The 15211-nt window shown below is 37.2% G+C and overlaps 1 protein-coding gene across 1 annotated transcript in view; it reads right to left on the bottom strand.

The window, feature by feature from the left end:
• LOC149537264 (uncharacterized) overlaps positions 1-15211 on the bottom strand; it is a 114098-nt gene that overhangs the window by 97040 nt on the left and 1847 nt on the right. The window contains exons 2-5 of the mRNA XM_089807602.1: positions 7161-7251; positions 4626-4710; positions 4275-4359; positions 2934-3003 (exon numbers count right to left, since the gene is read on the bottom strand). Of these exons, the coding sequence (XP_089663728.1) occupies positions 2934-3003; positions 4275-4359; positions 4626-4710; positions 7161-7251 (331 nt within the window). The remainder of the gene's footprint in view (positions 1-2933; positions 3004-4274; positions 4360-4625; positions 4711-7160; positions 7252-15211) is intronic.

The raw sequence follows: 15211 nt of genomic DNA, 5'->3' as shown, positions 1-15211 counted from the left end.
TGCACTACTTTACCACCCTTAGTCTGCTATATGAATTGCATGTGATTTATACATATACTCATGAGTCTGTAATAATTTAGAGTATTTATTAGATTAGTATCTTACAAAATAAGTAAGGCCTGTGGTCGAATGGACTTTTCTATATTATAGAAAGGCATTGGGTAAGGCGTGCAGTGGAAAGGGCTAGATCATACAAAGGCACTAGATAAGGCCTATGCTGGAATGGGCATAGATTGCATCATAAAAAGGCACTGACTTGTGAGGGTAACCTATATGGAACTTAAATGCTATAAGTAGGACTCCTAAAATCCAAATATGCATTGATTATTGTTGTCTCAACCCTAGTTTAGAATCATATATCTCTTTTAATTATCAGACTGTAAAGCGTACGGTGGATTATGTTACATTAACAATATATTTATTTGTGTACGTGGATCCACACACCTGTCCCTTGTTTGGTAATTGCAAAACCTAAACCAGGACTTACCTTGTTAAAAGGCATTTTCAGTGATAAAGATATAATTCTAACCATCTTACAATGCTTATTTTAATAGGAATTTATGATTCGAGTACAAAATTGGGGCAATCTAAATAAAGGGGACATTACAAATTAGTTTAGATAGCAACTTTCTCATTTTTGTGTCAGTTGCATAGTTTTGTATTTTTCTGTTTCCACTTTAACGATTGTTTCTATTAGAAAAATCATCTTTGTATTTCCTTTTATAAAGAACCTCCGTCTCCTTTGGAATTACTTTATTTTCAATCAACTAATTCTAATTTCAATATCACCCCAAATACAATCGATAAGGCATGTATTTAGTGAATGAATGATATTAATTAACAATTTGTCATTCCCCCGCCTCAAAATGAGTAAAGTAAATGTGCACCAATCAAGCATGCAACAATTAAAGCCCAGCAATCCATAAAGCAGTGATCATCTTCAATAATGAACAGTGAGTTAACTAATACACTGATTTATTAACACCTAAAGCAGAAATTTATATATATATAAAGGCAGTGATTGGATTTGAAGTGATGGCAATAAGAGATCAGTTTAGAAGAGGCGTTGTCAAGAAGAGTTAAGACCATTCTCAAATGTTAGAATCTTCGAAAGATTCTCTCTCTTCATATGGACATAAAGGTGTAAAATTTTGAAGACTTCGTTGGAGGAAGGAATGAAGAAAGATAAAAACAGGCACAGTATTGCTGAAAAAAACCTGCCTTTCATAATACACCCATATTTCCATATAGTAAATACTTAGCATGCATTAGAAAGTATATGTTTGATATGTGTGCTTAGAGTATGCAATGTGCATAAATGTTATTTTGTATCTATACTCTTTAAATATCTTTTCCCAAGACATTAATAAACTTTATAAATTTATTATGTTTCTATAATGAATCTATTAAGTTTATCTTTCTTTATTCCCAAAAGCAAACATACAGGAACAGAAAGAACTATGCTAGAGAGAGGCAGTAGACCAGTTCCCTCAAATTAAGTAGGCAAGCCCAAGTGGATGGAATTGTCTTAGTTGTACGGTCTTGCCATCTGTGGGCCAAGAAGCAAGTTGTCTTTGTTGGATCGTGCATGCTCTTGGACTTAATATGGCTGAACAATCTTCCTCAATAAGCCTTCTTCCCTCAAATTAGGTAGGCCAACCCAGTTGATGGAATTGTTTTAGTTGGATGTTCTTATAATTTGTGGACCAAGGTGTGATTTGTCTTTGGGCTTAATTAGGCTGAACATTCTTCCTCAATATCCCAAGTTCCCTTAAATTGACCACCCCCGATGGAATTGTCTTAGTTGGATATTCCTGCCATTTGTCGGCCAAAGGGAAACTGTCTTAGTTGATTGCTGCATGTTCTTGGGCTTAATTGGGCTGAACACTCTTCCAGTACCCTTTGTGGTTTTTCCTCTCCAAACCCTACCATGGTTGATTATAAGAAATAGAATTGTCGATGGCTTGGTTCCTAAAGTTCAAAAGCTATTGCACGATTTATCTAAATAGATTAATATAATTATTATTTATTGATATCTATGCACTTATATTTGTTGTTGGGCATGCAACCCTAATAGAAATAATACTCTTATCAATTATATACCAGGTATTATCTAACCTGATTGCAGTATCTAAACCAGGTTTAATCTTAATAAAGACATTGTACTGGTAACGATATGATTCTAGTTAATTATGTTTCTTATTTTAATTGAACATGTGATTCTAGGGCAAGATTTAGAATCACCCCAAAAAGGACATCTCAGATAGGTATACTTGACCAAGATTAATGAAATCTTTTAAATAAAGTTAAACATAAGACAGGAAAGAAGCTGCAAAAGATTGGAAAGTGAAAGCTTATATTAACAATAAAATTAAACAAGAAAAAAATATAAATAAGGAGGTCACACTTGCACTCGCACTAGATTTTCATTCACCAAATATTGGCCAACGATCAGAAAACGAATCAGCGGCCTGAGAATCAACTTGTTTTTTCTTCTTTTTTAAAATTATGTAGAATGGCAAGATGCACGGGTTATCTTTAGTATGTGAGAGATAAAGCCTGTCTGCCAGATAATTATTTGAAAAACAGCTGTTAATTCTTATTTTCTTACAGGATCCTCTTTACCATGCAAGAGATAAATTGTACCATGTCATGTTCTGCACACTGCATTTTTCTCCAAAAGAAATTGAACAGTGAAAAGGAGATTATATTTTATCAGATGTTCCTATTCCTGAATTGGTCCCATAGGCTTCCTATTGTAGGTTAAAGTGTGTACTGAATCAATTAAATAGACCATTTCTTCTGAACTTTGCATTATTAATGTTGTTCAGACCAGTTGAATTTGTTTGCTATATATTTACGTGCATGGATTTCTGAACCATCTCACTCGCAGTACTTGTGACTGAAACGTAATCAGATATTTTTGTACTTACTGGAAGTGTCTCCCAAATGGCTTCATCGGTCATGCTTTCTTCATCACTAGGCATCAAAGCTCTACACATCCTGCTTGGCCAACCAAAACCATTAAATTTTTATGTAGGATGAATAGCAAAATGAAAAGTTGGTGAAGTGATATCTGTTATTTAATAGAAATCAAAGCAATAACATGCAGTACATCCTTGGATATATCACACTGCAACCAGACACCCTATCTTGATATTAAGGAGTATCAATAACTTCTTTGCAAATAAAATGATTGTACTTTAAAAGGTCTTTACAGGTGAAATGTGCTTCTGATTATGTCCCCTCTAAAATATGCAACTGTAAACATATTAAGCATTGAAATTGAGACTTGTGCAAGCTTTATGCATCTTATGGCAACAAAATTATGACCAAAATTGTATAAACATTACCTACACAATTGTAAAATTGGGAAACTAGAGCAAACAAATGAAAAAATAGATAAAAAGTTTAGTCAGCGCAGAATGTCTATCATTATGTTTTAATTACAGTAACATTGTCCGTTTGTCATCCTCAGGTAGTTATAAGTGTCGATTGGTAGACAGTTATATTTCTCTTGGCAACAATTGGGTCCTTTAAATATATTGGGTCCTTTAAGTACGATTTAGTTGGAACTACTCCAATCCTTGGCTGATTATATCTCTGGTCTTCTTCTGTACTAATTTCATATGTGAATAAAGATATATCTCACTCCTCTATCTGGTGTGCATTGCTATCTTATTATGAATTCATGTATTCCACTTATCGGATATAGCAGTAAACAAATATAAGAGCAGAGGTCGGATATAGCAGTAAACAAATATAAGAGCAGAGGTCAACAGCTCCAAGTGCACAAATTAGTAAAAGTTAAAATCATTGAATACAGTTATCTAATGTCAGATCTTTTTCCAGGGTTTAATTAATTATATTTGTTAGAAGCTTCCAGAGAGAGATTTCGTTCATAATATGGTGACAAATGACCAAAAGAACCAAGAATGATTGAGATTAAAACATTCTCATTAATGCTATTGCCTAAGTAAATAAAAGCGAAGAAGCATCCGTGCTAAAATTAAAGAGGAGATAAAGAGAGAATATGATTCTTGTTAGATTAATGTTCATTGATCCATTAAATAAATAAAAAATTGAATCAATGTACCTATACGACCCATCTACTTGTGTTTATTTAGATTTGTATCCTAGCTTCATTTTCTCTGGTGTATGATTGCCCACTTTATATTTTCATTTTAGTATAACTCAAGGTTTATTTAATTTTCATTTTAGTCAAATACGAAAAAGTTAAATTCTGTAAGAAAGGAGCTGAAAAATAAAAGTACCTGAAATTGTCAACAAGGATAATGGCTTCAAATATTAGCAACGGAAGAAAGACAATCTTCAAATTCACTATACGTATTCCATACACTGCATGAGATAAACAGTCTGCCTTTAAGTCATGCTATGCAATTCCCCAATTCCAATTATCTAGAAGCAACTATTTCTAATGAAACACTATATGCACCAATATAATGCCAATATGCAATTTGCACACTAGACACCTGGCTATGAGTTGATAATTAATATAAACCATCTTTTACTTTTCCCAGTCTGAAAAGAGATAAGATATTCAAAAATATATACAATATTCCTCTAGATTTGTACTGAAATTTATAGGTGTTTGGCATGCCTACCATAATGGCTGTCAAGATATGTGCAAAGAAGCAATTCAAAAGCAATGAGAAGCGGTGAGGCAGCAACAGTATGACAAGGGGCCCACTGTCCAATTCAAAGAACTTCAGATATTAACATGACATTTACAACTGATGATATCGAAACAAACCATTTCAATGTCCATCTTCTAATCAAAACTTTCAAATTTTAGCATGTAACTCACTTTTTTCTAAGTAAAACAGTTTCAATGCATTCTTGTAAAACCTTGACATGCTTTGGGTCCATTCATGGGGTAATCAATAATAAGAGCATTCAAATGAATAATTATTGGGTTTTCAAAGATGAATTTTGATGATATATCAAGAAGTGATCTGGGGCTGGCAGGTTTTTAAAGACTCTTCAGGCTGATTTCTAAAATGAGGATCATTTTTCTTGGGCCTGAAATGAACAATGATACGGAGAGGGAAGCAGTGGTTTCAGTTCTCTATGGTTTCAGCCCTAAGCTGTAGAAAGTTGATTGTAACTGATGATTAATCTATTCCAATTCAATGTTTGAGTAAGATAGCTAGCCTAAATTGGAAGATACAAAAATTTTGGAAAAAGTAGAAACCCTTCATAACATTTTTGAGGATAGTTTGTTCAATCATTGCTATATAAAATGTAATCAGGTTGATAAATTTTTGGTCAATGCTGGGATGGAACGATCATGTCAATGATCATTCAGATCCAGGGTTTGGCCCAAAAAAGAATATTGGACCCAAAACTAAATCCTTTGTTCATTCAGTGTACATTACCATTTGTTATTGCATTGGTTAATACTCATTTTAAATTGCCCTCATCCTTTTGAAGTTACATGGGATTGGGTGACATTTTATACTCTAGTTGGCAATGTTCTGGAATGGTTGTTCCATGACTTATGGAGGTTCCATTTGATTTGTTTATTTTTCTTGTAACCTACTAATGTGGTCATGTTTGTGTGTAGGATTTTTTATCTGTCAAATTGCATTAGTTGGGTGTTGCACTATTGAGTCCTTTTGTTGGGCTTCACCTGGCATACAAACAACACCGGGTGAAGACCCACGAGATATGCAATTGGTCGCACGTAATTTCTCTCAATGGAGGAGACACTGTCATCACCACAGGCGAGGAAGTGGGTGCTCCACTTTCTGATTCTATCACCACCAGCAAATGTAAAGGGCAATTTAGAGGAACATGCAAGTAAAGGACTGTGCTATGGCTCCTAGTGGTTTGGGTGCACTGGCATCGATATGGGATCATTGAGTCCTCATCAAGATATCATTAGCACCAAACAAGGACATTAAAGATGTAACAGATTTCAGTATGGAAATCTGAATGGTGGTAAAGCACTTACTGGAAGCCACAAGTATTTTCAATTTGATAAGTAGGAGATGATTTCCACAGCAAGTCAAATTGTGATATTTCTATCAGGATTTAACTGTGTGATTTAGAGTCAAACTCATTGACCCATGTTTCATGAGTAGTGATTCAACATGAATCCATCTCTCATGAGAATAAATGGAACACTTATCACTCATTGGATCTAGGTGATGCTCACAAGGGTGAAGCACCGGGACTTCCCGGGAGGTCGTTGGAAACTCTGTAGTTAAGCGCGCTCAGGTTGGAGTAGTACTGGGATGGGTGACCTCTAGGGAAGTCCCGGTGCTTCACCCCTGTAAGCATCACCTAGATCCAATGAGTGATAAGTGTTCCATTTATTCTCATGAGAGATGGATTCATGTTGAATCACTACTCGTGAAACATGGGTCAATGAGTTTGACTCTAAATCACACAGTTAAATCCTGATAGAAATATCACAATTTTCAATTTGCCTCATATTGCTGGTGGTGTTGTGAAACAGGGAGTTAAGCTCAAGAGAATCAGTCATGGGATAAAGCTTGAAACCTTTTAAAACTGAACAAGGGCATTAAAGATTTAACAGCTTTCACCATGGAAATCTGAATGGTGGTAAAGCACTTACTGGAAGCCACATGTATTTTCAAGTTGCCTCATATTGCTGGTGGTGTTGTGAAACAGATAGTTAAGATCAAGAGAATCAGCCATGGGATAAAGCTTGAAACCTTTTAAAACTAAAGAAGGACATTAAAGATTTAACAGCTTTCACTATGGAAATCCAAATGGTGGTAAAGCACTTACTGGAAGCCACAAGTATTTTCAATTTGCCTCATATTGCTGGTGGTGTTGTGAAACAGGCAGTTAAGCTCAAGAGAATCAACCATGGGCAACTTTTAAAATCATGGAGGCAGCAAGGTTGTTGAGTTGAAGTCAGTAGTGGTGATAGAGAGGGGTTGGGCAGAGTTTGATTTAGATGTTGTATGCAGTTTTTTTTGTCCTTGGGCAGAAACCCCAATTGAACGCTGTGTAAAATTGTCAACAATTAAAAACAGCTTAGAATACCCTTCACTGTAAAGATTGACCCACATCCTTTATTCAACATTGAAAAACATAAAGCTCAGACTAAAAATTAAATCCTCTAAAATAACACTTAATAAAAGATTAAGAAGCATCAGAATTACGTGTCTATCATGAGGTGGCGATGGTGCTGGAAGAGAAAAACGGCCTCGAGCAACAACAATATGAAATAGCCAGATAGGCAGGAAAATAAACCTGCAAATGTATAAGGAATGTCAGTAGGACTGGTGCTAGAACAAACATTATTCTTTCCATGCCTAAGCTCCCTTACATTACAGTTTCAAATTTGAAGCATGCATAATCACACTCGTATGACAAAATCAATTTGCTTGACATTCCAGCAATTCTGTATCCTCGGATTGATGTGTATTCATATTGTGCATTGTCTCATTGAAACATCGAAAAATTATTCAACACGCATTTAAATATAATGAGTATGTCAAACTAATAATATAATCTAAGTCACAAGGTTCGAGTTTGAGTTCGGTGACAATGAAATTCGGATGAAGTTTGTCAAGAAAAAAAAATTGACAATAAATTTGCTATATGTATATATGTATATATAATTTTTTAACAATATATAAATAATAAATCACTTAAGTTGTAAAAAAAAATTAAAATGCTAATAAAAAATTATATTATATTATAAAATTAAATAGTCAAATGTTTTATTTTTTATTAAAACAAAATAAAAGTAATATTAATTGTAAATGAATATAAATAGAAGTCACTTATTTAATTAAAATTATTAAAACTAAATCAACATTAAAATAATTAATTTAAAACTAATGTTATATAAATGTAGTCAAAGTTAATCTATCAATTGCATGTTAAAGTTTTTATTGGTGGCTAAGTTTAGACAGATTTTCAGTGAAGACATATGTAGTGTGCGACAGAGTTTTCCTTTCAGGCTCATGGCACAGCGATTTTTTTTGTACAGGGTGTGAATTTTTTTTGTGGAATACTTCATTTTCGCCCTCACTATTTTCTGGCTGCCCAAAAATTAGCTCTCGTGTAACCTATTTAGAATTGTTCCAGGTAAAACTAAATCGTAACCTGTTCGTTTCCGTAGCAATTTCTGCTCGAATGGGCTCATATACTTATCGATGCAACTAGCAATGGATTTTTTGTGAATCCTGAACACAAAAGCACACAAACTTTGTGCCGTACGAATTTATAGATGAACTTGAATGAATTTTTTTAATTTTATATAAGTTCGGTGATTTTCGAACTTGCAAACCCTGTGACACAGAATATAATTGATGAAATCACTTTTTCCAGAGGAAATAATTTTCCTTGGAAGTATGCAGTGTAAATTGAAACAAAATAAGCTCTGCATAATAAACGCTTCCTGAGAATTAATTGTTTCTGGAGGAAAGTAAGCTCTGTCACTTGGATGGAAGGCTCAAATCTTGACTTTATTTCATCAACCCAGACTATACATATCTAAATACAGTCATACATATACATCTATACATATGTATGTATATACAGATTTGTGCATGCATATTTATAGACAAATGTATAAAACAACAATGCCCACAGTTCATTGTTTTGGAATAAATATTGCAGCCTATGTACGGACCAGGGTAAAAACCTACTTCTTACAAATATCCAGAATAGTAGTGTTTGGCTATTTAACTTTGGAGGCAATCACCATGTGGTCTCTCAGGGTTCTACAGCTCCCAAGTTATTCACATCCTCCTCCTGCCAAATTCAAGGGACTAGCAATTGCTAGCAACCTTTGGATACTACCCCAAGAGAATTTCAAGCAATACATACCTTCACAATGCAGCAATGTTCCTTCAGCAAATACTGGTGTCAAAATTTTAGACACATAGTACTTAAATGAATAGCATTCCGGCTATTCTAAATTATGGGAAAGACAATTTCAAGAAAATAGACTACCATATGACAAAAGCTTTCCTGGTAGATTTTTACATGTAACCCTTCCCCACCCTCTAAAATCATCCTTCCTAAACTCTCTTCACTCCAAGCTTTCAGGAGGAGATTCCAAATGTAGTCTCAGAAATTTTTGTATTTCATGTTGCTGTAGCAATGGGAGTGGTAGCCCACCCCTCTCACCTATGAAAAAGATCTCCCACAGAAACGTATTCCAAAGTTCAGTGTGGTATACCACAAGAAAACTAACAAATATTAATACAGGTGCTCAGGAAATGCAAAAAGGGGCATCCTCACAAGCAGCAAACCCCTGGATACATTAAGTACAACATATATGAAAAAGAACAATATAATGGCTTGATGTGTAAGCATAAATGCTCAATGCACTGCCACATATTCTAAACTCCTGACATCCTACTAGAAGAAGAATTGCTGAGACTCAAGTTTTTTCTGCTTCTAGGAAACATTGCCTAAATAAGCATTCCATTTTCATTCTAGTTATTTGACTTCACATCACTTTTTGAAGTTTTTACAGGTAAACTAACATGCAATTACTTGACATAATGTATATTGACTAGTTCTCGCAATAACTATTGAACATTTTTCTAACAAAGTGAGGGCCCCTTAATATAAATTACTCATATATGCAAAAAGCAAATGAAAGCAAACGCAAGTGCCTTCCCTGTACAAAATCTGGCACAATAAAGGATAAATTAAAATTGGCAAAAATTCCATTAACTTGGCTCAAATTCTCATTTAACAATTGTGTAATTCAATATTGTAAAAGAGCTGACTTTTACAGATCTTTTCTGAGCAGCCTATTTAAAATACTTTGTCTTATAAATGCATGGTGCTAAGTGAGCATAGCTAAGGAAATTTTGAGCTGCCTCTATGGGCTAACAGACTAACACAGTTATTTTAGGCCATGGGTATGCGAGACACCACTTATGGAAACAGGACAGGAGTTTGACTTTTAGTCTACTTTTTGTGTTGTTCAAACAAGACGTAAATATGCTATCCCCCACTAGCTTTAAACTAATGCCTCCAATATGATGTGCACTGTAATGTCCCCATTTTAGCAGTTGACCAAGTGTGTGTGCGTTAGCCTTGTTCTACATGGTCCTGAGGGCTAACGAAGGGTTTAATGGGACCCTGAAGTGTTTTGGCCTAGTCATTTCCAGTTTGGGCCAAAACGAAGTTGATTTACTCAGTTTCAGGCATACTTACTATTTTTAGTAAGTCGGCAGGACACAGTGCAGGTCAATTTTGGTGATTGGATTCGATACTCCTCGGTGAGAGATTTCCGATGAGCTATCACTCGCATTATTCGGAGTCCGATTGCTAATACATTTTAATGCCTGAAGTTTTATTAAAGTAACGTCTAATTTAATTGTAAAATATTGAAGTGTTACTTTAATATTTATTTTATGGTGATGTGTACCCAAGGGAGACATAAGGGGTATTTTAATATATGTTTTATATATTACACATCTTTTATCCCACATTGCCCATATGAGTTGAGCGGACCCTTGGAAATAGAATAAAAGGAAGCATTTGTGGCTTCATTAGGCAGGTTGAATATGAGAAGAAATTGGTGTGTGAGTTGCAGTTCCATTCTTGGCATTTGAGGACGTCTATCCTCTGTTGTAACATTCTAGACGTCATTCCCTTGGGGTTTGGCCTTTGGAATTCTTTGTTATTGGCTTCATTATCAGGCAGTTTAGTTGCATTTCCGACTACAGGCAGATTTGGTATTTTGCTCATATCTTCTTCACTACTTGTCCGACGCTTATGTCGCTTCGAGGGAATGGTATTATGAAGGTAGTGGACTGATTGAAGGACAACGTATTGTAGCAGCAAGTTCAAAAGCATGGGCTGGAGTATTATGTCAATACTGCTGAAGTAATTAGTGAGTTGATAAATCTGCCATGTATTTGGTTTTATGAATTCTGAAAATAACATTTATTTGGCTGTAGCTCATTTCCACTTTTGCATATTATTGTAGTTTCTTTTTTGTTTATGTTGTATGATACCAATTCCATGCACAAACACAACAAACAAATAAATGTTTGATTTCTGGAGTTATACGGGGTTTAAAACATTATACAGAGAAATAAGAAGTTGAATGCAAACTGTTTGACATAATTCCTTTCAGCAATTTGGTTTAGTTTTTTTGGGACATCCAGGGGTGCCCATTACAGTGGTATCAGAGCTATAAGTCCTGCCATCCTGTGGAGGTCTTATAGGGAAATTGGAACAGCCGGATAGAGGGAAAAAGTGTTTGATGAAATGTCAAAACACTAAAATCAGAAATAAGTAAAAAACACAGGCTAAGCATTTATGTTTGAGCATGCGACAGGGGTCTTATAATTTCCGCGATACCAGAGCAAGACAAAATAGGATTTCAGACTTGCAAAGCAAACAGTCTAGTACGTCCGTGTAGGTGGACATTGAATCCAACCATACAGACACAGAGGAGATATTCTTTGATCAGGACAATAATATGGGTGATCGAGATGACAGGAATACAGGATTAGGCGGAGGCGGAAATGCTGGTCCAGATCAGGGAGAGGTACTGTTCAGACAGTTACTGGATACATTAGAGCAGGGGCAGCGTATGCAGCAGGAGCAGAATAGGCGAATGGACATGATGTTGCAACTCATGGCTAGACAGATGGGTGTCAATATTAATCCAGGTGATGCAAACAACAGAAACAATAACAACGAGGGAAACAATAACAACAGGGGAAACAATAACCATGGAGGCCAAGGCAACAACAATGGTCCTGAGAATAACATTAATGGTAATAATGGACACGGCAACAATGGGAATGAGGCTGATAACTTTAGACACGTTGCACGCCCAGCACGAACTGCGAGCTCGAGACCTCTTCTACCCACTTTCCCACCCAGAGATCCGGTTCAACCAGTAAATAAACCACAGATTACCGAGTTACAGGATCAGTTCAGGAGGGACTGGGAGGCTAGTGGACCGGAGTTTCAGGCGGATATTTCTCTTAGAGATTATATGGACTTGAGGATGAGACACATGCCTAAAGCAAGAGGGAGGAATCAAAACTTTGAGCTAAGGAAGAAAGTTGTAAAACTTTCTTTACCTTATTATGATGCTTCAAGGAAAATGACTACACGAGCTTGGGTGCAGAAGGTAGATACATACTTGCAGCTAAATCCTATGCCTGAGGAGGAGGCTATCAAGTATGCGGCTATGCACTTGGATGGCGTTGCACATGAATGGCGTTGCACATGAATGGTGGCATCATGGCATGGTGACTTTGGGGCATAATCAGATTACATGCTATGAGGAATTCACCGAAACATTGATTGAGAGATTTGACACTAAGGATCCCGAGTTACATTTCAAGGAGCTAGCACAGTTAAAACAGTCAGGTTCTGTGGATACTTACATTGCCGAGTTTCAACGCTTGTCTGTACTTGTTACTGATATCTCTCCTAGGAGATTGGTGGTGTTATTTTGTGATGGTCTTGCTGATCCATTACAAGGTTGGGTGAAGGGACATGATCCACTCACCTTAGCTGAAGCAACTAAAAAGGCACGAGATTTAGCCCCTTCGGTATACAAAGGAAAAAACCATTCGACAGATTCTTCCTACCGCAAGGACAAAGACAAAAAACCGTTTCAGAAAGAGTATAGCAAACCCAAAGAAGGATCAAAAGGACTAGACAATGAAACCTTGAATGAACTTCGAAAGAAGAAGCTGTGCTTCCATTGTAGAGAGCCTTGGGACTTATCTCATAAATGTTCTCTCAAGGCTAAGGCAAATCAAATGGAGTATTTTTCAGCAGAAGAGTCAGAGTCAGAAGGGGTGGATCAGTACTCCGATTCAGATGAGGGTAACACTATAGAGGAGAGCAACATTCCTAAGGATGATAGATCGTTGGCACGCTTGACAGGGGCCCAAAAGGCAATCACATTTAAGGTCAGGGGTACTATCCAGGGGCAAAAAGTGATATCTCTTATTGACACTGGGGCTACACATAACTTCATAGATGCACAGTTGGTAGCCAGGAGAGGGTTACAGAGAGAGGAGCATGATGGCTTTAGAGTCATGGTGGCTAACGGTGATAAGTTATTATGCACTCGGAAGATATCTAATCTTCGCATCAGGTTTGGAGATGGCTACGAGTTGGAGGATGAGTTCTATGTTGTGGACGTGGGAGATTATGATGTCATCCTCGGCATGACATGAATGGCTTCACTAGTTGAGTTCACACTCAATCTAGCGAAATTGGAGATGAGATTCCAGCATGAGGGCAGAACTGTGGTACTTAGAGGACTTTCAGATGGAGCTTGTAGAGCAATGTCCTTGAGGAGAATGCAGACTTTTTCGTCATGATGACATAGAGTGGGCGGCAGAGTGCTACATTATGCCAACTTCACCAGAGCCACAAGAAAAGAGTCATCCACCAGATATCCAGAAGATACTTGATAGACACGCTAAAGTATTTAGCGATATTCCTCATGGGGTTCCTCCTGACAGAGGGATGGAACATGTTATTGAGCTCGAGGAGGGAGCCAAACCAGTTATGATTACTCCCTATCGTCATCCTAAGAAACACAAGGATGAGATAGAGAAGGCGATTAAGGATTTGTTGGAGATGGGGCATATCAGGCTCAGTAAGAGCCCCTTTGCTTCAGCAGTAGTATTGGTAAAGAAGAAGGATGGGATGATGCGCATGTGCATCGATTACAGGGCACTGAATAAGAAAACAATTAAAAACAGGTATCCCATTCCTAGGATTGATGAGCTGATTGATGAGTTGCATGGGGCATGCTTCTTCACCAAAATTGATTTGCGATCCAGATACCATCAGATTAGGATGAGAGCAAAGGACATTGAGAAAACAGCCTTCCGATGTCACTATGGCCACTTTGAGTTCATGGTTATGCCATTTGGTCTAACCAATGCACCTGCTACATTTCAAAGTTGTATGAACCAGGTATTCAGGAAGCAGCTGAGGAGATTTGTCTTGATCTTCTTTGATGACATCTTGGTCTTCAGTAAGACCTGGGAGGAGCACTTACATCATCTGGAGGAGGTGTTATCTATTCTGGAGAGAGAGTCATTGTATGCCAAGGAATCTAAATGTGAGTTTGGCATGACTGAGCTCCTTTACCTTGGGCATATCATTAGTGCAAATGGCGTTCGGGTTGATCCCAAAAAGATTAGAGCTATTGTAGAGTGGCCTACTCCCACAAACCTTACACAGCTTAAGGGATTCTTTGGTTTATGTGGTTTTTATAGGAGGTTTGTTAAGGGATTCTCACAGATTGCTACACCCTTGACAGATCTTACCAGGAAAGGAGCCTTCGTGTGGACAGGGGCAGCACAGAGGTGTTTTGAGCATTTCAAGCAGGTAATGTCTTCATGTCCAGTTCTAGCTCTACCGGATTTCACGAAGCCTTTTGAGCTTCATTGTGATGCATCAGGTGATGGGATTGGAGCAATATTGATGCAGGAGAAGCATCCCATTGCATTCGAGAGTAGGAAGCTTCGGGGAGTTGAGAAAAGTTATTCTATCTATGACCGGGAGATGTTGGCCATAATGCATGCATTGGCCAAATTTCGATCATATTTGGTAGGTGGACGTTTTGTGATCAAGATTGATCACAACAATATTAAATACTTCATGAGCCAGCGTGATCTTAACGACCGGCAACAAAAATGGGTGACTAAATTGCAGGCTTATGACTTTGACATAGAGTTTGTCAAAGGTAAGAAAAATGTGGTGGCTGATGCCTTATCTCGGAGACCTCACTTATGTGCTCTAGCAGAGATTTCAGGAGATTGGAGAGATCGGATTATAGCAGAGTATGTCGGAGATGCTTGGGCTTCTAGATTGATTTCAGGTACCATACAGGATGATCGCTATGAGGTGATAGATGGGTTGATCAGAGTTCAGGACAGGGTTTATTTGATTCTGTCATCACATTTGAGAGAGGCGATACTGAAGGCATTTCATGATGCACCCACAGCTGGACATCCGGGGGTCTTCAAGACCTACAGGCAGATCCGAGAGCGATTTTCATGGAAAGGGCTCAAGGATGATGTTCAGAGGTATGTCAGGGAGTGTGTGGTTTGTCAACAGAATAAGGGAGAGCACACATTTCCTGCAGGTTTATTACAGCCCTTACCCATTCTTGATAGGAAATGGGAAAATATTTTGATGGACTTCATCACTGGTTTACCGCGAGTGCAAGGAAGGGATTGCA

The sequence above is a fragment of the Cupressus sempervirens genome, chromosome 10 (genome assembly GCF_028749045.1).
Source record: "Cupressus sempervirens isolate cs-2001-9-10 chromosome 10, ASM2874904v1, whole genome shotgun sequence".
NCBI classification, from domain to species: Eukaryota; Viridiplantae; Streptophyta; class Pinopsida; order Cupressales; family Cupressaceae; genus Cupressus; species Cupressus sempervirens.
The sequence above is the reverse complement of the archived record's forward strand: the minus strand, read 5'-3'. Positions and strand labels throughout refer to the sequence as shown.